At 31.3% G+C, this 26,638-nt stretch overlaps 1 protein-coding gene across 1 annotated transcript in view; it reads right to left on the bottom strand.

Annotated features, from left to right (window-relative positions):
* Nucleotides 1-9,430: 9,430 nt before the first annotated feature.
* The window catches only part of LOC108903702 (major royal jelly protein 1-like), a 40,221-nt gene continuing 23,013 nt past the window's right edge, over nucleotides 9,431-26,638 (bottom strand). Inside the window, exon 2 of the mRNA XM_018705967.1 lies at nucleotides 9,431-12,099. Coding sequence (XP_018561483.1) covers nucleotides 10,766-12,099 — 1,334 coding nt within the window. The 3' untranslated portion in view covers nucleotides 9,431-10,765. The remainder of the gene's footprint in view (nucleotides 12,100-26,638) is intronic.

The following is a 26,638-nucleotide window of genomic DNA, read 5'->3' as shown; positions in this document are numbered from 1 at the left end:
ACAGGACAACAGGGTTTGTCTAATTGTTGACGTTGCCCACAGTTTTGGAAGTTAGGTGATCAGGGGGCAGTATGGTCAATGCCGTCGGATCTAAACGTGGCGGAGGGAGAGTAATTTGGTGGCTCTAAGGACTTCGATTGCAATGCGTCAAAATTCGTGGGCAAGTTTCAGCTTTTACTTTGACGTGTCTGATGGTGTAACTAGCTTATAAAATCAATGGTACCTACAAATATACATACACAATAAAGAAGTTGATTATTTTCAATAAAAAATCTAGAACATTAAAAAACCACTCAATGCAGGATGTTAATTTAAGTAATGCTCGAAAATTTAAATTTTGTAATTACGAAATTATTTAAAATGAAAAATTGGAGTTTTTCGGAATTTTTTTAGTGACCTAAGAAAGTTACAAAAGAAAGGCATCTTTTAAGAGCACTCATTGTCACGCAACTTTGTTTTAATTTAACCAAACCTACTGTTTCTGAGATTTTCTTTAAGTGAATAACCAGAGTTTAAAAAATGTGTAGGAGGTATTGCAATATTTCACTCATAAAATTCTGCAGGTGATTCTCTGAGCAGTGACTTGGGACACCATTTTTTGGATAAAGAGAATTTTCATGAAAAAATTTTTGATGAAATTTGTAAAATAAATTAAAATAGGGGTGGGCATCCTGGTAGCTCCAAAAAAGAGTTGCACCTATGTGTTCAAAATATTTTTATTTTTTTTTTTTAGTTTTAGTTTCAAATTAAAATTTAAATAGATATAACTTTCAAGAAAATTTTATTTTGTGAGAAATAAAAAATGCCTAATTGTTGACTACAAGAAAAAAAAATTGTACATATACGTGCAACCATTTTTGAGATCCCAGAGTGAACATCCCTTACTTTAAACTTTTATTTCACAAATTTAATTTGAATTTTTTTCAGCACAAAAATTCCTATTTATGGGACTACAAATTACCTTGAAAAAATTGTATGTTAGGCCAACCAATAGAGTGAAAAAAGAGGCAGTTTTTACACTCAAAATTTTACACAGCAAATTTTATGTATTACCTTTCGAAAAATACTTAGTAAATTAAAACCCAAGTGATTTCCCCAACAAAATCGTGAACAATATTTTTTAAATAATAAAAACTGCAAAAAATTTACATTTTTTGTTTTTTTTTTATAATTATCGAAAAATAATGATGGAATCATCTTACTTTTAATAGGACTTTTGTAGAGAATAAAAAAACCTATAAAATGGTTTTTTCTGTGACCCGATCGGTTCATTTTTTTACAGAGAAATTCCGAAAAAACCTCTAACATAGACCTTTTTTCAAATATTCATAACTCCATCAAATTTGAAGCTGGAAAAATAAGCTTGCAGAAAATGACAGATATGTAGTTTAATCGTGCGTAAGATAGTTTCTGTCTGATGCATAGTTTTTGCACAATTGCATTATAAACAAATTAGGGTCTTTTTTTGCACAGCGTGGCGATTTATCAAAAATGGTCCAATTTAAATTCTGAAAACGGCATCTGAAAGTAGACGACAAAATCTCCAATCTCTCGGGATGTTGCCCGAAACGATCGAAAGTACCCAAATTTGTTTATAATGCAATGGTGCCAAAACTATGCATTGGACAGAAACCATCTTGTGCACGATAAAACTTCATATTATTATCTGTTATTTTCCGCAAGATTGTTTTTCCAGCTTCAAATTTGACGGAGTTTTGAATTTTTGAAAAAAGGTCAATTTTAGAGGTTTTTCCTCTAAAAAAAACGATCGGGTTGCAAAAAAAAACCATTTTATAGTTTTTTTTTTTATTTTCTACAAAAGTCCTGTTGACAATAAGACGATTACATCATTATTTTTCGAGATATTATTAAAAAACCAAAAAAGTTAAATTTTTTGCAGTTTTTATTGTTTAAAAAAAATAAAACCACTTCAATTTTTAATAGTCGCCACTGAATTCTCTGAACAAAAATAAGAAAAAATATGCATGAATATAGGTTGGAGAGAACTTCATTTCTGCGATACAAGGATTCAGTACATCGAACCCCTTTGGTCCTTCCAAATTTTTTTGTTGAGAACATTATCTCTTTATTTTATTGCTTATCTATATGGCTTTTTAGTTTTGTTATTTTTTTATATCTGGATGATATTCATCAAAATGTGTCTTAGTCACTTAGGTCGCATTTTTTATATTACAGTTTCCAGTAAAACAAATTTTTAAAAAATTGCATTTTGAGCGAATCAATGAATTATGTCTGCACTTTTTTAAATTATTAAACATTCTACCTGATTCGGTGATTTCCATCCATCTTTAATAAAAAATAAGTAAATTTCATATAATTCCAAAAAAATTCGCTAGTGTCTGTGATATTTTGTATAACATATATCCACAAATGTGTTAAAGATGAAAAAAATTAATCTGAGAGCTAGACTTGATTGAAAAAGAAATATGGATTGGAGATAATATTGATGCATTTTTTTCTTATTTAATTACATGGTATTAACCATCGTTAATATATATAGTGTCTTAATTAAATTAACTATTCTTTTTTAATAGTTTAACGTAAATCGTTTTTAATAAAGTGATAATATTATAGACAGATCGATACTTATTTGTTCCAAAGAATTTCCGATACATAAAAGCATTAATACATTTCTATAGGGCATACATGACTGCTAATGAACGAATTTGAGCAAAGCTGTTAAATAGCTTTTTAATTTTTAGGGATTAAATATTTATTTTTGCACTTTCTGTTACTGAATAAATAGCGACTACTTTAAAATTAACAGCTTGCTATTAACCTGTATATAATTTAGGGAATAAAAATAATAAATATAAATAACATAATACTTGTGTAAATTTGATAGAAATCGTAACAATTATTTTTGTAATTGTTACGCGGTTAGTTATTGAGAAAGTTTGTAATAATGGTTACAGATACTTTTGTATATTATTCGACTTGTATATTAGAGTTATATGTAAAGTGTCTGTAATAATTGTAAATACGTTTCCAAAGTACTAAGTAAAATTTATAGATATTATATACATATATTATATACTTATTTAGTTTTATGTTTCAGATTATTTTGTAATACAACCAAATGTATGTTTTTTTTTAATAAAATTCATACTTTTATTGGAATCGATAGGGAATTTTTCATTTATAAAACACTTTTATCGAAGGATAATTTACAAAAAAATACTTAATGAGTAAATTAATTTATCTATAATTATTTTATAAATAAAAGGATTTTTAAAAAGTCGACTTTATTTATTTTCAACACAATGTGCCATTTTTGTAACATTGTGAAGTTATCACTTCGTTCATTCGTCGGCAGCGAAGTGTGTTGGATCTTGAGAGTAACAGAATTACGAACACGTCAATATGTAACACTACTACCCATAAAATTAGAGAAATTCAATAATTTAATTAAAAAATTAATATTATCTAGTTCTTGACGTAAAACATAAATCAGTACTCAATAAAACAAAATACACAAATATTCTACAACTTACTGTCAAGATCCAATATTGTGCCCGAAAAAAAAACAATTAAATGTTGCATAACTGAAACAAGTGGCCATGGAAATTTTCTTTCTACAAAAATGGATTTGTCGTATCTTCTTATCCCCCAGTACCAAATTTCAGCTCTTTCTGTTGTGAAATAAAGACACTAGATGGCATTTTCTAAAATCGCTGTTTTCAGTTTTTTCACAATATTTCGGGAACGGCAGCAGATCTTTGATCTGTTTGGTTTATTTTAATGGCCCTGAAAAGGTGTAATTTTTTCTAATTTGAGTCACCCTGTATATCTTACCGTTTCCCAAATGCCAATGGTGAGCCATGAAAAACGGACCACCCTATATACAGGGTGTCCCAGAATAACGTGTACAACGAAGGACCACAGATTGGTGGACTCAAAATAGGCAGATTTAGGCTAATTCACCTATATCCGAAATCGCTTCGTTTAGCCGCTAGATGGCTTCAAAGTTCGTGAAAATTTTTTGAATTTTGTAAATAACGAATACGTATTAAGCGATTTTGATTATTTTTGGGGTGTGGACTTTTGCTTTCAATCTACACATTTTGGTGTTGTGTTATACAGAGTGTTTTTAAAACCTGCAATTCCTACAAAATTAATGTATGGTTATAATATCTGTTCATAACTTTTTCCTCTTCCTGGCAATAATGACAACTATTTTTTATCTGATAGGTGATACGATTTGGAAGTTTTTGGGCCTCTTGTAGAATTTTGATTAAATGAAGGGTTTGGGTTCAAAAAAATATTTTTTAAATATCCACATTATCATGCCACCCATATTATAATGGTTAATAAATTGTTAGTAGGCACTGATTTTGTAGGTTGACTGTAATTTCACTCTGATCTTTAATTCATTGTACCTGAGAATTCTTAGTTTTACAACGATGATATATCACCTGTTACTTCATTTTTCGATATGGATACACACACATACGACGAATTAGAATTATTTACAACATGCCTAATTTTATTCAAAAATTAAAAAAAAACATTCAAATACAACGCACTAATTGCATTATTATTGACCTTGTTATTCTACTCAATAGACTGAATGGCGAATTTTGTTTAGAATTTTTGCAAAACACTACCCAAGTTATTGGAAAGTGTGCCGTTATTGCTCAGAGCTAACGTGGTTTATGCATGATGGAGCTCCGCCACATTTCACTGTCAATGTCCGGCAGTATCTGAATCAAAGATTCCCTCATCGATGGATCGGTAGAGGGAATAATGTTCCTGTTAACTGGCCTGTTCCTTCACCAGACTTAACACCTTGCGACTATTATCTTTGGGGTACTTTGAAAACAACAATGTATACTTCCACATCTAACACTGAAGAAGAGTTATGGGAGGCATATCCAAATTGCTATAAATGTTTTAAAATATTGCCCTCAAAAACTGCAAATGGTGTCTTTTAACTTTCTTCGCCGAATTAACCTTTGTTGTAGAAACAATGGTGGTAATTTTGAACAGTTTTTATAATAAGTTGTACTAAATCTAATAACATCAACTTTGTTACTTTTATCTCCAACATTTGTTATTGTATTTGATTGTTTTTACTAATTATTTCAATAAGATTAGGCATGTTGTAAATAATTAGTTGTCTTTGTATCCATATCGAGGAGAATTGGCAGGTACAGTGACTTAAAGATCAAACTGAATAATAAGATAAGCAAAATAATGTAGACATTTAAAGAATATTTTTTGTGCCCAAACCGCTCATTTAATCAAAATTCTACAAGAGGCCCAAAAACTTCCAAATGGTACCTATCACCTATCAAATAAAAAATAGTACCTAGTCATTATTGCCTGAAAGAGGAAAAAGTTATAAACGGATATTATCACCATACATCAATTTTGTAGGAGCTGTAAGTTTTAAAAAACACTCTGTATAACACCAAAATGTGTAGATTGAAAGCAAAAGTCCACAACCCAAAAATAATCAAAATTGAATAACATGTATTCGAGTTATTTACAAAATTCAAAAAATTTCACGAACTTTGAGGCCATCTAGCGGCCAAACGAACCTATTCGGGTATAGGTGAATTAGCCTAAATCTGCTTATTTTGAGTCCATGAATCTGTGGTCTTCCGTTGTACACGTTATTCTGGGACACCCTGTATAGGCCTACACTACTGTCAAGCTAGGGTTAGACAGTGATGACCGATTACGGTGTTAAGAAGCGAAGAACAACAGAGTTAGCGAAATGGTAATTAGAAATAAGCAGGGTATAGATTAGGGAGCAGGGATCAAGCTAGAAAACTATAGGCTTGGTTACTATCTCTACATAAAACAAGAAATATAACATAAGAGGGCTTCTCAGGACTGGCGACCGGCTGATAGGGCTGAAAAGAAAATCGAATCTATCACATTAAAATTGTCCTCTTAGCTATTTGCAAAAACCTCCAAAAAATTTTCTTTCCTGAACTTACAGCGGAAAATGTAGAAGATTTCGGGCGACATTGGAATTACCCACATTGTGTTGGTAGCATAGATGGAAAGCATATTAGAATCCGTTGTCCTGGCAACACAGAATTTTTGTTTTTGCTATTCTGTAAATTTACTTGCTCTTGTTGACCACAATTTCAATAAGTTCTTGGCAATTATTGATGTTGGATCTTTTGGTATAAAAGAGGCTGATGTGGGATTTTTTGCTAAATCTCCCATTGGAATAGTCATTAATGAAACACGCAACTTCCCACTCCCAGAAGCTATGTGTGATAGTAATATTAAAATGTAGGTACCTTATGCCGTGGTAAGAGATGAAACCACAGAAGATTTATTAATCTTCAGTGATGAAACGTTTAAACTGACTAGACCTTATTCTCAATACCAAACAAAAATTGATTGAGACATTTGTCGAATTCAATTTCGGGATATTAAGTCTGCCCGAAGAACCTCTAAATTTTCAAGGTCATGCGTTTTCCTAGCACTTCTGAATTTCAAGGAACAATCCATTTATATAAAAATACAGACTTTCACAAGAACAATTTTTGAAATTTGATACCTTTTTGAAATAATATATATTCACGAATTATTTACCGACGGTATAAATAAATTGGAATAAACTAAATATATTCTATTAAATTATTGAATACTGTTTATAAACAAAATAATCGTTTGTGAAGTTTACCAACGATTCAACGAATTTTAATTTTCCTCGCTGTGTTATGATTTTTTCTTTATCTTTATATCCTATATACGTGCAAATCCGAAATCGGGGACCGTATAGCTAATTCCCGGTACAATCACAGAAAATCCTGGCCATGCCTATGTGGCAATCCTATATAGATGCCATGAAAAAATATATATAAATAAACTTACCAAATTGACAAGCTGCAGTCAAAGTTCTCAGAGTTTTTAAAGTTGAGGTCAAGTTTTTAAAAATATTGTCACGGGTATCACAGTAGCACTCATCACTTTAATGTTATTTTTGGAAAACTAAATCAATACGACGTTGTTTCGTATTGGCAAACATTTCAATTACTTTTTCATTGAAATTAATGTCATTTTTAATTAAAGTATTCTCTATAGACAACATGGGAAGTACCGATAACCTGTCCTCACCCATTGAATTTCTTAAAAAGTTTTTCACTGGTTTCAAAGTTGAGAAGCATCGTTCCGCCTCTGCCGTTGACATTGGGATTGATACAATCTCCAGTAATTTGATGGTCTCTTTAAATGTTTGTTCGAAATTATTAACTCTAATCATATTTAAAAAAGCTACAGCCGCATTGGTTTCACGAAAATCAGGCCTCATATAAATGATAGTCAAACTCAGTTCGCAAACGTTCAACTTCAAATACTGGATATGCTGCAACTGTAATCTTGAATACATCATCGGGAAATTTTTTGGAGTACTTATAGCAGATTCTGATTCGAATTTAAACAGTTCTTCGCCTCTCTTAATAACAGATTTAATATCTTTTCGAATTTCGAACACAATACATTTTTCTTGTTTGTAGCTGGTTATACAAAAACAAAACATGTGATGTTGCTGAAGACAGCCACGGATTCAGATTCGGGAAACGAATTTTTACACCGGACAGTTTATTATTGAAAATGGCCTAAAATTTTTAATATTATTCTGCTTCTTTAAGTCTTCACAAGTTAAATTATTATATGTTATAAAAAATAAAACAAAGTAAATTTGTTAAGGTTATTACTTTTTAACCTATCACGTTATTTCACAAAAAAATCTAAGGTTTTACAAATGTTACAGATTCAAATTGAGATTTATTTATATCCTAAGGAATTGTAGGTACATATCGTGGAAACGGAAATATTCTGGATTTAGGAGGGTCAAGCGATTTTTTACTCTTCAGGATCGAAAAAAAAAACGTAGATCCCGCAAATACGCCTGTTACAGATTGAAATGTATACCCAGATTTACTTATGTCCTAAGGAATCAAACATATCGAGGAAACCGAAAAATTCAGAGGCTACGAGGGTCAAACGATTGTTTTATTCTTCAGGGTTAAAACAGCCGTGGATCTCGCAAATACGACTGCTTCAGATTGAAATTTATACTGAGATTTACTTATGGCCTAAGGAATCACACATATCGTAGAAACGGAAAAATTCAGAGGCTACGAGGGTTAAACGATTTTTTTTCTCTTCAGGGTTGAAACAGCCGTGGATCTCGCAAATATGACTGCTACAGATTGAAAAACACCGCATGCCTACCGCTCATAACAGCCACGCCATCGTAAGCTTGAGTAATCAATTTATTATAATATTCTTTCAATAATGGGTCAAGAACGGAACGAATAGAATGTGTTAAAGATTCAGCACCGTGCTTTTCTGGATTTATGAATCCCCAAAATCTTTCCATAAGACTGCCTTCGTGTACGTAACGCAAGACAACAACCATTTGAAATTTTGAAGAAATATCTGTAGTTTCCTCTGACAGCAAGATAATATTTGACGAATTAATTTCAGTTATTATGTTGTTTCTACACACTTCAAGCATACACTGTAGTAGATCATTCTCCATATTTTTGGAAGTTCCTTTAAAAATAGTAGCCTTTTCTAGATGGTCTTTTGATATGTCGTCAAGATCTGCACTAAAAATTATGAGTCCACGAAACACACCAGGGTTGTCCGAATTTTCTGTCTCGTCGCCGTCGTGTCCGAGAAGTGCTAATTCGAAACCTCCGCAAAATTTTATGCAATCTATGATTCTAGTTAAAACATAACGATTTTTCGTTACCTGTTCATTGTGTTTCCGTATATTTTCCCAATATGGAGAATCTAACTGACTTCTTATGTTTATTTTACCTAAAGACTTAATGACTTAAATCTTTCACACCGTATATTGTCCATGCTTTATCCCCACCGAAAACAAAACAGTGCATTTTTTATATCACACCCGCACACCCACTTTTTGTGTATACACTAACTTCAATATTTAATTGTAGTGTTGGCCTACCTAATTCTTTTATTTTTAGTTTATACTCATAAGGCAGAGAACCAAATAAAGTTTTTTGTAAAAAATCTCTAATTTTTCGAAATATATTTTAAGATCTATAAATGCATTGTTTTTTTAAATTTATTAAGGTTTCCACATTAAAAAATTGGCGAAATTCAAAATTACAGGAAACTAAGACAATCCATTGATTAAAAAAGCATGTGAAATTCGATTACAAATAATTTCCTGTATAATTGGAAGTGTTAAATGGAATAAGTGGAATATTCTAATGGTTAACTGAATACTGTGAGATGCCCTGTTCATACAGAAGAAAATCTTTTCAAATAACATTTTCACAACACAGAACTACTGAAAGTCTCAATAGTTGTAGTAACATATATATTTGGGTTTTCTATGTAAATTTTATAATAAAAGTATAAAATACAGAAATTACGTATAAGGTGAAAATATAATTGACGGAAATGCTAGCTATTTAAACTTTATTTTATATAAATATTATATAACAAAATATACAGTGTACACTAATAATTACTTTGGTAAAATACATATTTAAAGATAGTAAACGGCTGCATCTTAATTTAATATTTCCATATGAGTTAGTTTTCTATAAGAATATGCGGCTACCATCACAAAATATCTAAAACGTTTTAAAAATAAGTAAAATAACTTAAACTAGTATAATTATTTTATTCCTATTTTACAGAAATAGCACACTTACATATTGCTTATATACCCCTGATATTGGAACTAAAACTAGCTAATATAAGACAAAAGAAAAAACAAATAAGATAAACTATCTTCCCAAACAATTTTTATTTTCTCACATATTGAAATATTGTTCCATTATCAACTATATTTTAATATAAATTTGTAACCATGAACACCTGTACCTAATAAAAACAAATGTCAATACCTATTTATTTAAAAAGACACATTTTTCTGTACAAGTATTACCCAATTAAATTTGATTACAGCATTAAATGAATTTTATATGACAATACACATAAAATTATTTATCATTTTTAATTTTATACACGACGCTTATTAGGTAGGCAACATCTCTTGTACCTATAATAAAAAATAATTTTCTGTGATGTCGATTTAATTTCACCTCTTTACATTTTGCACCATAAAACAAGTAAAATAGTTTCTTATTTGTAGGATTTGTAAATTAAAATTAAATATGCACATTAATGTACTCCATTAAAAATACTGTTGTCAACAAGATAAGTGACATTGAAACTATTAGTATACCATCACATAACAAAAACTCACAACTTGTAATATTATTTTACCAGCGAACGTTTCTACGTTTTAAATACAATAACCTCGAACGTATCTTTAGACCATAACAGCCTCCAATTTTGTATAATTATAATGTTCAGTCAAATTTATTTTGTTTTGTGTTCAAACAAAAGTTCCAAAATTACGGCAATTACAAATTTTCTATTTTTATGGCACGCCAATGGTTCAGTGAAACTCTTTGTTAATATTATTCAGTAATTACTTGATAGTTTAACAAGATAAGCCACTATTCTAGTGTTAGGTGTTAGTATTAATTTTTTTGTGAAGGTACCTTGATCTCCGGAAGGTAACATTGTATTTATGTTTTTATCTGTCATTATGTTGACAATATTAAACTAATAAATATTCTGTAAAAAAACCTTACTGCCGATTGCTTGGCGTATCTTGAAAAGGTAAAGCATTTCTAACAACACCCATTCCTTACTTACTGGCCCTATTGATCAGACAATTCTTCTTATAACAAGTAGTATCACATTTTATTAATAAATAGAGTCACAGAGCGAACAAGGCACCAGCAAACAAAACTCCTACGAATGTCGCAACTAATTTAGTGGTTCCAGAAGTGCCTTCGTTCAGCTTCCGTGACATTTCAGCATTAGCTGAAGCTATTTCATTTTCAGAATCATTACGGACAGTACTAGTTTGGTTTTGCTCCATATGGTCATGATTCATGTGATCATGGTTCATGTGATCGTGGTCCATATGATCACTGGCCGGGTGGCTATGGATCGGTTGGTCATTCATAGGTTGCTCGTTCATGGGTTGATTATTCAAAGGTTGCTCATGCATACGTTGATCATTCATAGGTTGATCATGCATAGGTTGGTCACTCATAGGTTGATCATGCATAGGTTGGTCATTCATAGGTTGATCATGCATAGGTCGATCATTCATAGGTTGATCATTGACGATTCCTTCTTGATGGTTATGCTCTGTCTCATTCACCATTGTGGTGTCATTTGAATGATCTGCTGTAGGTTCTGGCGTCGGTTCTGGTTCAGGAGTGTGTTCAGATGTCGAAACAGGTTCAGGAGAAGGTTCAGGAGCAGGTTCAGGGGCAGGTTCAGGTTCCAATTTGCCTTCTGGTTGTGGAACTGGTGTGAGGTAAGGATCCTGGTCGGTACCAGGCAACATGTGGGGTTCGGGCAAGTCAACAGGTGTTGTACTGGTGGTGCTTGTATTCTGATCGAACCGGTAGTCGTACTCTTGGTCGTACAAATAGCTCTTACCGCCGACATGGGCAGTGATGAGCCTGAAATTTACTTCATCTAGATTGAGTTTGTCGTATATAAATTTGTTGAGGCGGTTGACCAAAACAGTGATATTTCCAGTTTGATCAAAGGTGAAGGAGTTTGGCCATTCGAGGAAGTTGTCGTCTCTGGCTATAACCTTCTGGCCTGATTCGAAGGAAGTGTGTGAATCCCACCTGGCTATGCTGTAAGTGGACAGCAAGCTATAGTACAGTATTCCTTGGTTGTCCATGATCATTCCGATGGACTGAGATGCTTTTAAGCCATGGTCTTTTAGTTCCCCTTGATATTCGCCATCATTCATGCCATTTTGTTCGTTCCTTAAGACTGTTGTGTTGACTGAGTAAAGATGTAGACTGGACAAGGGACTGAAGAAGACTTCTCTGTCTTCGTTGACGATGATGCGGTCGTCGCTGGTGTGGATTTTGGGACCGAGGGCGATACCGGCGATGTTGATCGGGTCAGAGACGATCGTTTCTTTAACTCTGAAGGTGGTTGCGGTTGGTTCAGCCTTCATAGTTTTTGAGTGACGGATTTTCCACGAGTGGTGGTCCTTGACAGAGAACACGATGATTCCTGGAAACAGAAAAATATATATTTGCACACTTTTTTACTTCTGTATTAAATTTATGTAAACATAATAAATGTAGAGAATAACAAAATGATTATTTATGTATCAACTGCGGAAAATGTAGTTTTTTAATATTAGTGTGAGATACTAAAGATTTTTAGATCTAGTGCGAAAAAGTGACAACTGGAATAAATAATGAAGTTAGAAAATAACACTGTAAGGAACCAACTTTTATTTATTACAAATAAATGTTAATAAAACAATTTCCTGTACTTTAACAAGTAATAGTTAGGTAGTTATCCTGTGAAGCTTCTACCGTTAAGTGTTGGGGTGTTATTTCAGGTTTCACTGTTGCATAGACTTTCTCCATTGTCTTTGGCTTCATTCCATGTTATACTTTATTTACTGTCAACATTTCTTCTGGTTCCAAGTACACCTAGTCTTTCCTCTTCTTTGGCTTCTCATCCAACATCTTAAAATTGTTTTATTAAGTTATTTTTTGGAAGATGTCCGATGTCTAATTCCTATTTTGTATATGAATGCTGCCGCTCCTAAGGTTATACTTATTCCAACATTTCTTGACCATTCTTCAACGCCATTAATTCCCCTTATCTCTGCCGCAGTTATCTTAGATTTTAATTTCTCCGCGACTACACAGAATTCACACCCATACAAGAGTATAGACAGGAAAACTATTGTATATTTTAATGTCTGCATCTTCCCTTATTTCTTTTATTAAAAATATATTTTTTAATGCATGCATGCGTGAATATCTCGTTTCAAGTTGTTTCTTCCAATTTGTTAGAGATCTTAGGTAGGTATTTCAAATTTCTTGTTGTTCTGTTAACAGTTATTACGATAATTCAAATTCAAATCAAATGTACCAGATGGTAGCAAAGAATATATATACGACCCTGTTGAGAATTTTGGAAAAAGTTTGGATTTGATCTTTTATCTTACTTTTTAATACTTTAAAAGTGCAAAACTAATAAAGAACAATTCAAATCAATGTTCTGTATTATAAATTAACTTCATTGGTATTACTTTTTTCAGAAATGCGATAATTATTATTAAAACACACGGAAGTTCGTTTTTCTTTTTGTCTAAATTTGTTTCTACTACCTTCACTTTAGTCTCCAGAGAGTTTCTTATCTCTCAACTTTTCCAGCAACCAATAAATTATGTAATTTGTGCAAAGTGTTTTTTGGCACTCTATTTATTGCCAACAATTTTCACGTCACTTGCCAGAAATTCTTACTTTTTACACTTATTATTGTATAATAGTTGTTTGAGATATAAGTGTAAAAAGTGATTCTGTATTGCACAAAGGGTGTAGTTATGAATACGAGTGAAGGGAATGTTTTCAAATTTCGTGTAAGGGAAATAAAGAGACTGTTTACACATGTGACTTACAATGATTTGTCTTTGATCGTTCAAATTTTCCTGAGAAACTCAATTTTTATTAAAGAAAATGAAAATTACAATTTCAATAAATATTATTATTATTAAATTTATTGGAGCAATAGAATTCAGTTTTAAAATAACGTTCTCTTCTAATGATGCACTCTGGACTGCGATATAACTTTCTGCCAACGTAGAATTTCCTCGAGAATTTCCATGTAAAATCTAGTTTCAAAATTGATTCATATTTTCCACAAAGTCTTTGATATATCCCTCAGCTACAGAAGACGAACGCCACCCACCGTGTCTTTTAATATACTATTATATTAGTGTCTATAAAATATTTAAAAATTGTAGTAAAAGTTATTATTGTATGCATGGTAGTAGAAAAGAATCAAAAATATAATGGAGTTTACTTTAATTCTTACTACATGATTGTCATTTATGGTGTATAGTTACCGGGTGATTCATTAACAATGGGAAAATCGAAAGCTGAAGATACTACACGTGAAATGGTGACCATTGGCGCAAACATGCCTCATCCGAAAGTTGATAGTTTCGGAAATACAGGGTGTTGAAAGTTAAAATTTTAAATCGTTTTTTTACGATTATCCTGAAAATATGTAGGTTAGGAACTTGAAAATTTGTGAAACTATATTTTTTTGGGCGACGAATAAGATGCGTGTTGTAATTTCAGCATTGCTCGTAGAGGGCGCCACTTACGACCAATTTTACCGAAAATTTAGTTAATAACTTTTTACCCTGTATGTCTAACATGAAACTTGAGTTTGAGAGCAATCATTTTTCCATTAATTGTGTATTCTTGTTTCATTTCGGTATCTCGATCCGTTTTCGAGATAACGAACACTATATTTTGATAATAATTAAAAGCGAAACAAACTTTATACGGTTGTAGAAGTTCCACTTTATTTAAGAAGAGACATGTGGTTCATGCACGACGGAGCTCCACCGCAATTTTCTTGGCCAGTGCGTGCATATTTAGATGCAGTTTTTCCAAGTCGCTAGATTGGCCATGTAATCATTTTTGATTGGCCATCCAGAAGTCCGGACTTCAATCCTCTTGATTTTTATATTTGGTCTCGAATGAAAGATATAGTTTACAAAGAATCTATTGGCTCGTGTGAAGAGTTGTGGCAAAGAATACAAATCGCTGCCAACGAAGTCAGACGCAATCCCAATATGTTGTTTCAAACTCGAAGATCTCTCAGAAAACGTGTAAAGTGTATCAGTGTCAACGGTGGATTCTTCGAACAATTACTTTAAATCATAATTACGTATTTTATTTGTTTTATTGTTAATTGTTGTAATAACATGAAGAAACACTTGGTTTGTTTCGCTTTTAATTTCTCATATTATCAAAACATAGTGTTCGTCAAATCGATTTTTCTCGAAAACGGATCAAGATACCGAAATGAAATAAGAATACCTAATTAATGGAAAAATGATAGCTGTTTCAGCTTTTGAATCAAGTTTCATGTTAGACATACAGGGTAAAAAGTTATTAACTCAATTTTCGGTAAAATTGGTTGTAAGTGGCGCCCTCTATGAGCAATGCTGAAATTACAACAAGCATCGTATTCGTCGCCCAAAAAAATATAGTTTCACAAATTTTCAAGTTCCTAACCTAACTATTTTCAGAATAATCGCAAAAAAACGATTTAAAATTTTAACATTCAACACCCTGTATTTCCGAAACTATCAACTTTCGGATAAGGCATGTTTGCGCCAATGGTCACTATTTCACGTGTAGTATCTTCAGCTTTCGATTTTCCCATTGTTAATGAATCACCCTGTAAGTAACTATATACCATAAATGACAATCATGTAGTAAAGAATTAAAGTAAACTCCATTATATCTTTGATTCTTTTCTACTACCATGCATACAATAATAACTTTTACTACAATTTTTAAATATTTTATAGACAGTAATATAATAGTATATTAAAAGACACGGTGGGTAGCGTTCGTCTTCTGTAGCTGAGGGATATATCGAAGACTCTGGAAAATATAAATCAATTTTGAAACTAGATTTTACATGGAAATTATCGAGAAAAGTCTACGTTGGCAGAAAGTTATATCGTATTTCCGAAACTATTAACTTTCGGATAAGACATGTTTGCGCCAATGGTCACTATTTCACGTGTAGTATCTTCAGCTTTCGACTTTCCTATTGTTAATAAATCACCCTGTATATATCATGCAACTATTCAATTCACTGTAGTTGATAGAAGATTTATAAAACACAATAAGGATAAATAACAGTGAACTTGAAACTTTCAATGGCGTTTCATATTAAAAAAGTAATAATATGCAATTTTTGTTCCTTTCAAATTAAAAATATATCTTCTTGTTTTGGTTATATAAAATCAATTTATTCCAAACTTTTTTAATTGCATTCGGTAATTGATATTTTCTCATTATAACTTAAAAAGACATCATTGATCCTTGACCATTCAGTTTATAATGCTTGAACGCAGATATTTTTTTAAATTTTAAGGTAAACATAATTTATTTTGATGAATTCAAATACAAATGAAACTGTAGTATCCGAACAACAAATTATCAACTATTATAATTTAATGTGCGGTAACGAAACCTTGCTGTTTAATTAGTTCGAAAGATTGTGCGAATTCGAACGTGACAATTGCTCTGTTGCGGTCAACTACCTCTAATTAATCCATTAATTACTAACTGCAGAATGAATTTCTCGAAAAAATAGTACTACTGATTATTGTAATAGGATTAATGGAGTCTGTTTGTCGAAGTTACAAAAAAATATCCTTCGCCGTTTTTTAAGATAATGCTAAGGTTGCTTGGTGTTTAACTTAATGACAGTAATTGCGTTTCAGTGAAGCGATGCTAGTTGTGGGTTTAAAAACAATCGAATCGTCAGTTGCTAACGATAAAAAATTGTGGTGTGAGGTACAGTAGTAAAAGCGAATAATATCCTGTTCTAAAATTAAACTCGATAAACGTGAAGTACTTATTATTAATTATGTGAAGACTGTATTGGAGGTCACGTTTCATATACAGAGTGTTTTAATAATGTTTATTTTTAAGATCTTCAACGCTTTAGAAAAATAATAGAAACGCTGATATCCAAGGCCTATTCTAACTATATTAAAAGTATTAGAGAAGGTATTTCAGGAGATAATAAGCAATTTTGTTACTTTATTACAGTAAAAGGGGAATGTTGATATCTTGATTTCCATTTTATGTTCTTCATTCTGTTTATTATTAAGTCAACTAAGCATTTCGGTTTAGTGGCGTGTAATTAAAAAAAATATATGTTATTTTAATGTTGGTTGTCGAACAAAATTATTGGAAAACAGTTGCTGCTGTTGATAAGTTAAATGCCTAGCACTTTTGGCACTTATTTCTCGGACACCCTATATAGTAAATGTTTTTTTTACAATACGACCCTAGCGTTTTTACACCAAATAATATTGATGATGATAATGGTTTGATGATGATGATGATGATGATGATGTTCTCTAGTAGTTTTAATAATTTACTATGTGTTGATGTCAAACACTTCACTGAAGATGATACAATCTGACCAAGATGCTCTAGGGCAGGGGTCGACAAGTAATTTTAGGTGGAGTCCGGATACTTTTAATAATTTTTAAAGAGGTCCAGAAAAAACTCATATGTTTTATTTTAATTTGCACTCACAAAATAATATGAAATACAATAGATAGGCATATTTGTATTCAAAAATCAATGGGAGAAATTACATTTGCGGTCTTGAGTCTGTTTTTTTAGTAACCTACTAACCATTAAAACATGATAATGGTGGCACTCAAACGTATTGTTATCTATAGAAAAAAATATTTTTAAATAATTTGAGTAATTATACTTTCAAAAAATTTTTGGCGGTCCAGTTTTTTACCTTCCGCGGTCCATTAGTTGCCGACCGCTGCTCTAGGGTTTTTGCAACTCCTTTGCTAATTATTAATTTATCGTTACGTACGTCGCACTGTCCTTACTGTTGGCAAGTAACTACAAACTTTGCTAGTCTACCCAAGGTGTTTGAGATTACATTCCAATGTAATTATATCTAGATGTCCACAAAAAATTTAAAAAAATGTATTCCCACCTTATCCATATGGCTTCATGGAAAAGCGTTCAACAATAACTTAATCTCAAATTTTCTGACAGGTGGACCGTTAATTATACAGGGTGATTCAGAACTTATCCAAAAAAAAAATCTGGATGTACAGGGGACCCTTACAAATACAATTTTGTAAAGAAAAAATCAAAAAGGTCAGTTCGAAATTGATTTAAAAATACACTTCTGCACGGCACTGGAAACTGGTCCACTGTAAAATCTGACCTCGCACAATGCGACCGGTATGGCGGCGTGATAAAAACGGACAAAAACTCTCGCAAGGAAAGAAATATGTAAATAGAATTTTATCGCACCTATTTTATATCGGCAAATTCAAATACTTTTGCCTTTCTTAATTATTATTAATAAAATTAATTTGTGTTTTTAAATAATAAAATCATTTGACATACCCGATGCTGCAACAGCAATTGTTCAAAATTTTATCCACTCACGTGTAAACACATTTGGGTCCGTCTTACTCACTTCCTACGAACTAACACAAATGATGTCTTGCTTCACCATAACACAAATACTTCACCATAATACAAATGTTGTCTTGTTTCACCATAAATTAAAACGATATCCATCAACTCTGCTATACACGCAAGCCATTTTTGACACTAACTACTAAAAAGCTGATGTAAATACCACAGATAACAGGTAAAAACTATCGCATCGACGGATTTCAGTATTAGAAGTCACATGGCTCTCCACGCGTATTGCGAATGACGCTAGAGACTACAGTTGTCCAGCTATGTAGTGGTTTAATGTGATATAACTTCAATAATTTTTTTCTCAGAAACTATAAGGATTTTACAAAATTTTTTTACAATATTGACTCCATTTCTCATGCCGCATCTATTCCCAAATTTTTTTGGATAAGTTGTGAATCTCCCTGTATAATTATCCGATAATCTATTACTTATTGAAAAGATCGACTTTATTTGACTTATTTGCAGTTGAATATGGTGTTCCTCAGGGGCCTAACCTTGAACTCCTATTATTTTTAATATTTATTAATGACCTTACAAAAATTATTAGTAACCTATACATGTATTTTCTTATTTTCTATATAACTCCTAGTTAAGGTAAGGTTAGGTAAGTTGGAATATTCTATTTATGTTATTTTTTTGCTTTTTTATTTCTTATAGTAGGTATTTGTTTTTGTTCATAAATTTTGTATCCTGTATTTTTTTTCTGCTGGGCAAATAAATTATATTTCATTTTGATTTGATTAGTTATTAAATATTAGTTATGAAGTTAAAAGATGTTTTATTCATTGTAATTTTTGGACGTGAACAAAATTATTGACAAGTCTAGTTAGTTGGATGTCTGTAATGTTTATGACTTGTAAGAACTTATATTTTCATTTTTTTTTGTTGAATATGCAACACGATATACTGGTAGGTGAAATCGTAAATCTTTCCACTACACAGACAAGACGTGTCTTCATAGTTGTTTTTATTCCTAAATCAGGTGTAGTTTATAAACGAGGAACTTCCGTACTTCCTCTTTAGATAGTATTTCGACATACGTGATTACTGAGGAATATTTCAGGCTACAACATATTGAAATATTCGTATAGTAAATGTACTGGGTGGCCTAGAATTAATTTTTGCCGCCATTATAGGAAAACGGAAAGAGCAAATAGGAAAACGAAGGTGAATATTTTTATGGCATGAAGTATTTGACTTGAATTCGATCTTTCGATTCTTTTTTAAGTTTTACTCGAAAATCAGGCTTTTTTCGAAAAACGTAAGAGAGTAGTAATTTGTAGAAAATTGAAAGATGCATCCGAAAATATCATGGTCGTTACCGTAAAGCAGTGGCGTACTATTTTATTTAGAAAAATATGCCACCGATACCCAGTACCTCCGCCACTGGAACATGTAAATTTTAGGAAAAGTCCTCAGATTTTAGACAATGTTTACATAAATACATGTGCCCAATTTCAAATTATTTCACTTACTAGTTTTAAAATTATTTAAAAAAATTAAACATATGTTTTGAAGTTTAACACCCTGAATCTTTTTAACGAAGCGTCCTAGATAAAAACTTTATAGGAAATACTCCCCTTAAAATTCACCAAAGAATACGAGGTTTCATTTTTAGTCACCATTTGTGAATCACCCTGTGTAATAAAATACTATTCATGTTATTTTCTTAGAAATTATTCTTAATCTTTTTCATAAATTTCTTACGAGGTGATATACATATAGGTTCAATGACAAAATAATGAATTATCGGAATTGTTATTAAAATATTTGTTGAGGAAAATTTGGATACATCCTAAACGTTTTGCAACTATATAGGTATAGTATATTAGGAAACAATCAAATAAAACATCGATCTAAAAGAACATAAAATTTGTATATAAATATCAAATTACATAAGTTGTTTAAAAAACACATCCTAGACAGAAACCTGTACAAAATATGAGCAAATGCGAAGCAGTTATAAACGTTAACAGTTCAAAACTGACCTACATTGCAGCCTAGTCGTCTCAATTCAATTAATTATTTGGTCTTGAACACCTTGTATAAAAATTCTTTATGGTAAAAGTAACAATACCCTCGCGGTTGTTGCACCGGCCAGTTAAAGACACAGTTCTTTTATAAATATTTATGTTTATTCCATATCGGAGTACTATACGGTTTCGCGAGTAGATTAAGTTATTGCTTTATCGATTTTGATATAAGAATCACTATACCGATAAGAAAATATTTATTTTATTCAAGTTCATTGACTATCTACACTACTGGATTATTCCTTTTGTGTTCCTCCCAAATAAATCAGCAAATGAAAACCATAAAAATATTCATGTTAATTAATTAAATTTTAAAATTTACCGGACTTTATGAAAGTAAGTCCATGATAATAATGTAATATCTTCAATTTTTTTATAAAATTTTTTGTTACAAACTAAATATAAAATAATTTGTCTAAGAGCGTTGTAGTAATTATCTTGAGATTGATATTAATTTAGCCTGAGGGCTTCTGGCTCAAGGGATGAATAGGGGTAATATAATCCAGTGATGCCTGTGGTGCATACAAGATTTTATTTTCCACGAAAAATAGATTTTTTCAACGAGAAATATGTTATTTTAAATCATGTATCAGAAGTTTCTGATAATTCTTTTATTATCAAAAGATTTATCTCTTACATAAAGTACCTAGTTTTGGTGATGGGTGTTTTTGAAGGATTAAGAAGGGATGAGCTTATATACAAATTATTGTGGACAACATGCACGATAAAGATACATGTACTAAAACTACTGTAACAGGTCCGAAAATATGTTTCATTTAGATTAAAAGAATTAAAAGAACGAAAGTTTTTCTTTATATACGGAAACAGTTGAAGCACGTTCATTCTCTTGGTAAAAATATAAAAGGAAGTGTGCCTTCAATTATTACAAAATACTTGAAATTAGAAAATGTAAATCACACTTTAAGGACAATTTCAATAACTCTTTTGGTTGCGGGTCGTTCGAAACTAAAAACGTACGGGAAATGGAAAAGCGCATCTGACAGAAGGCATAGAGAGCATCTCCTCCGAAAATGGAGTATCCACTGTGACTTCAGATTCAATTACGGCATCAAGTGAAGCCTCGTTGGGTTATCAAAGTATCAGCTTTGTCCTAAAAAGTTTCAAGAAACAGGGAACACTTCGGATCATATAATTGATTGTTAAATACAAATAGCTATTTTTTCCGAACTACATTCAGACATACAATATTATAAAAATTAAATAAACAAGGATGCATAATGCATGAATGGTAACCGTATTCAAGGCGACATCAACAAATGATAGAGAAGTGAAAAATAAGTGTTTTAAATAGAAGTGGCACCAAATTAATTTATTCAGATATTTTTAAAACATTTTCAATTGTGTCCCATTTCTTTTGGGAGTTACCTACCTACCTTAATTTTTTCAAATGGTACAAGTATTATTGACTTTAACGTTGAATTTCAGATGTATTTCGATAAACCAATAACCAACATATGATAACAAGAAGCGGTTTTAATGTTTCATATGTTCAATGAACAAAAAAACCTATTTTTTGAATACTACATTACTGATTTCAAATAACAAATCACGCATATTTTGATTCTTTTTATGCCAAGTCTACTATATACCATATTTCTATTATTATATTCCGTATAATAACACAATTTTCAAAACTAAAACGAATAGTGAAAGTGATGTCCAAATATCGTTTAAGGTAAATATTAGAAAAATAGTTACGAAGACTTGCAAATAAATTTCTTGTCAAAAAGTATAACATTTTTATGAATAGTATTAAATATAAATACTAGTAATAAAATAATTAACAAAAAGAAAATATACGAAACTATTAGATAAACACTAAAAAGTCTAAAGTAATAATTATTCAATATAATATCTACCATCCCTCTAAGTCTAAGTAATGCTTGTTATAAATTCCCATAAGCGAAAGTCAAATTTTATTACATCTACGAGTATCTAGCCAATTATTGTGCCTCATCCCAGTTATGTGGAAAATTATAATTTTAAAATAGGCCCTAATATACCCTGATTAGATCGAAAGAGAATTAAATTTTACATCTGTCTGTGTTAAATTTAACATAGTTTCCATTTACGAAAATTCACGTTCCAGAAAATTTTAACTATCTACCATTACAACTATTTTTCTGTTTGAAATGCATTATGTACGTTAAGTTAGTATAAGATAGATTTTATCAAGCTTGAACGATTGGTGGAAACCACATCTAGGCGTCACATTTAGTTTTGGAAATGATTAATATTTTTGAGGAAGCCGCAAACCCAATAAAAAAAAATAATAACATCAATTACTTACTTTTTAGACGCAATATCTGTTTATCAAAGGTTTTATAACAAGGTTTTACATTCAATAAGAAATGAAAAATATGCGATAATATACAGAGCGCGACACGTGAAGAAATGAAGTTAGTGTTACCTAATTTTGGATTTTCTTCTTATTCTGGATGTTTCCTGCCTTAAATAGGACCCACTATATTTGTAGTCTATCAAAATTTACTGAAATACTTTATTACTATTTATTTCTTTGATTTCATTAATAAAATTTATAATTTCGTTGATTATCTCGAGGCTAGAAATGTATATAGATAAAATCTCTAGAAACATATTCCTTAGACTAATAATCATAATTTTGCATGACCCTGAGGAAATAACCACACAATCCAATCCATGTTCTACCTGCGATAGACCTTTTAGTCAGGTGAGATCAAAACATATGTAAAACTAACGCCGCCGCCTCTTTTTAAAGTTCAAAACGTTTAGTATTCGAGAAAGACGCAGACAGTGCAACGTTTTTATTTAAAACATGCATTGAAATTGATTAGCGGAATTAATTTCAGTCACGTATGAATTCCAGAATACTTCCATTGTCCGTTACGCAATACCTATATGGAAGCAAATATACTGTAATTATATTTTCATTCTCTTAGAAAGTTTTACTGTAGTAGAAACGCCAAATATGTATTAAACACGGTTAAATTATAACAAACGTTATATATTTACGAGGTCTGTTCAAAAAATAACCAAACTTTATTTTTTAAACTATATTATTAATTTTATACATTATTGTTCCTTGTCTCCTTCAAATTCCCCTATTCATAAACTTTTCCCAGCGGTATTTCAATTTCGCGTAGCAGTCATTTGAAATGGCCTTTAAAGTCTGTGACGAATTTGCTTTGATGTCATCAATAGTCTGAAAACGGCGTCCTTTCAGCACTGATTTTAATTTCGGAAATAAGAAGAATTGCAAGGGGCCAGGTCTGGAGAGTAAGGAGGATTCTTCAAGCAGTTGCCGACAAACGTCCAGACGGTATTTTTCTGTTGTTCGGTCATCAAACGATGCATATTCAATTTTTCAGTAAAAATTTCATGGTATGACCCAATTGAGATGCTAACTTCTTCTGCAATTTCTCTGACAGTCAATCTACTAGATCTTTGACTTTCTGAAAGTGGGGATCATCACTTGGAATCGAAGGATTTCCTGATCGAGAATTATCTTCAATTGACTGACGATGATCATGACAATCGTGAAAACCATTCGTAACATTGCGTACGATCCAGAGAACATGTGGTTACAGAAGAGGTTATGCACAACACAATGCTACCAACAATATATCATTAAATATCTGAATTAGCGCATAATTCAAAAAGTTCGGTTTTTTTTTTAACAGACCTCGTATAGTAAATTTAATAGCTGCTTATGCACTGTGGTCATGGCAATCTTAATTTTATATTGTTTAAACTATTAAAGCTAGTATACGACAATGAATATCATTGCAATAAGAAAAAAGAGACGATTCCAAAAAACGGAAAAAATGCATTTGTCCCATTTATAAAAACCCTAATTTGTTTGTTTTTCTTTGAAATCTGCCATTTTCTACTAGATATAAGGCCACAAAGGAAAGGGTGGTAGAATGATGTGTAAATATCCTTATTTTATATTCTTCAAAGCTATTGTATTATGTTCTGCTTATGTGTAAATTGTGACATTTGTTACCTTGAAGTAATGGCTAAAGGCTTAAATTTATGTTTCTAAAATATCCTTGTTGGTTTTAAATACAGTTTATACAGAGTGACAAATAGAAAATATGGTTGCACACCGTGCTAGTCTTCTTTTTTACTGGTATTCCAAATAGTAGAGTAGATGGGCAAAGGAAAAAAAAAACGGTTTAAATTTTTGACATTGTTTATTACACATCCTGAGCCGAAACTAGTAAATATGAAACGATTGGACCTTTGTCTAAGCGTCGTTGCTCTTCATTACAACTATGCAACTTCTACTCTTTTTAGCAATTTTAGGTCTTGTAGTGCTCTCTGTGTAATCTTACTTTACTTTATCATGTCTGTTCATCTTTGAAGAAGACTTCCGAAGTACATAGATCTAGAGATGATAGCGAGTTAAATTAAAGGCGTTCTTTTTTTTTACTTAATAAAAAGGTGAAGATGTAAGCAGTGTTTCGAAATTTCAGAGTGGTTGTTTAAAAATTCGATTCGTTTTATTTGTATTTCTAACTGCACCGTTTCCCATAATATTAGTTTTGCTATTATTTTTTAAACATTCTCGTAAGATCATGTGGGAAGTATTACTTAAAATTTCTAGGAATCTGTTTTGTCAGTTGACTGTGAGTTCACAAGCCTTTTAATCCTTACTTTAATTAACTTGGCTGTTTCAAGGATGTTATAATTTCATGTAAATATCCTTGCTTGAATAAATAAATTACTGCCATATTAATTTTGCTGTCAAATATGGATATGTTCCATAAATCTGTTTTAAAACGCTTTAATTATCATTAATAAAAAATATTATTTAAAAACACTAAAAAGCTGTTAACTATTTTAAACCTTACATTCGAAAATCATATAAAATTTAATTTCTTAATACATAATCCTCATTAACTTTAGCTCCATTGTACCTACCCTTTTCGAGGATATCAAAAAATACCTTTTGTAAACTATAAGTTGTAATCTCTCAAGTAGGTTTGATAAGAAAGCAGAGAAACAATTTTGTGACATTCTTAATTTTATAAAACACGATTATTTCGGAATTTGGTGAAACTATGTAGATACAAATAAAAATGGTATTCAAAAATATTAGATAAGAAAAATTTATGCATGCAATTATCTTAAGAATTCGAATGCAATGACTTGCTTTTAGACATCATTATCAAATAATTCCAAGCTTCCAAAATATGTCTCATTTATTAAATTGCTTGTTAAGCAATTGGATTCGATATCTTTACGAATTTGATTTAGGCAAGCTACAGAATTAACTTTGTGTTAAATTTAAAAATAAAACACATTTAAACCAGCTCGTAACATACAATTAAATATTTAAATTTGGTTTAATTATGCAAAGAAACACTTTTCCGTAAAATTTTACAAGAAAAGATGTCAAAATTAGTATACCTATATTTAAATTCTTCGTATAGGAACTATTTGTTCTAAACTTTGATGAGGAATTTCCTAACGAGCGATGGCACTTGTTTTTGTAACATACATATCTTGACTATATTCTCTTTACATAGGTAGAAAATCCTTGGAAGTAGATTAGGAATGGAAGGAAAACAATGTATTTGCTTGTTTGATCAAACATAAACTCTAAAAGGATTCCATATTTGTGCATATTGATCTTTGATGACGACATTTACTCATTATTCTCATTGCTAAATCCAATACAAATAAAATCCTCAATCAATATTTTCATGTGGATATAAGAATAACGCAATCATTACGCACGAATTTGCTCACGATTTGCAAATAATGCGATTAATTGGCGATTTCTAATGATTTTCTCTGTATGTTAAAGCAATATATATTCTTACGTAAGTGATATCTTCCATTTTCATAATACGAGTATACCTAATGAACCGAATTTGAAACGTTCAAGTCAAAAATCTCGCCCGCCACGTGAGCGACGTTCACACGCATGCGCGGACTCGGCGCGCAGCGCTCCTCCCGGGTGCAGGCCGTTAGCTTTTACTGCTGCTAGCGCGTTTATTATCTACATGAACTATCAATGTATCTTAATTGTCTCTAAAATCTCGGTATACGTACGTCCAATAGTTAATTAACAATTAACATTATAAAAAAGGTTATCTTGAGAACAAAGAGGCGTAGGTGATTCCTCTTTCTAAATTACTGTAAAAAAGCTCTATTTAATGCAAAAAGAGCGAATTCCCGAGCGGCTTTTGTCTGACCTTGAGACAATTTGTTTATAACGCTGTGTTGCACGTCCTACTTAATTTCAACTTTTTGAAATTTTTCTTTTTCGATACTTTTCTTTGGATCAATTAGAACATATATGTTCGATAATAACTTCTCAAATGAACGTTTAGTAATTAAACAATTAGTTGCAAAAAGCAAAAGAAATTAATTAACAAATAGCTGCAATTAAATCGGCATTTGGCACACATGTTGGCCATTGGATTGAACGTCTTTTCCATAAATTTCAATAACATCCTTCGTTTTTTT

This window comes from Anoplophora glabripennis, unplaced genomic scaffold, assembly GCF_000390285.2.
Source record: "Anoplophora glabripennis isolate ALB-LARVAE unplaced genomic scaffold, Agla_2.0 scaffold110, whole genome shotgun sequence".
NCBI lineage: Eukaryota > Metazoa > Arthropoda > Insecta > Coleoptera > Cerambycidae > Anoplophora > Anoplophora glabripennis.
Note: the sequence above shows the minus strand (reverse complement) of the source record. Positions and strands in the feature narration are given on the sequence as shown.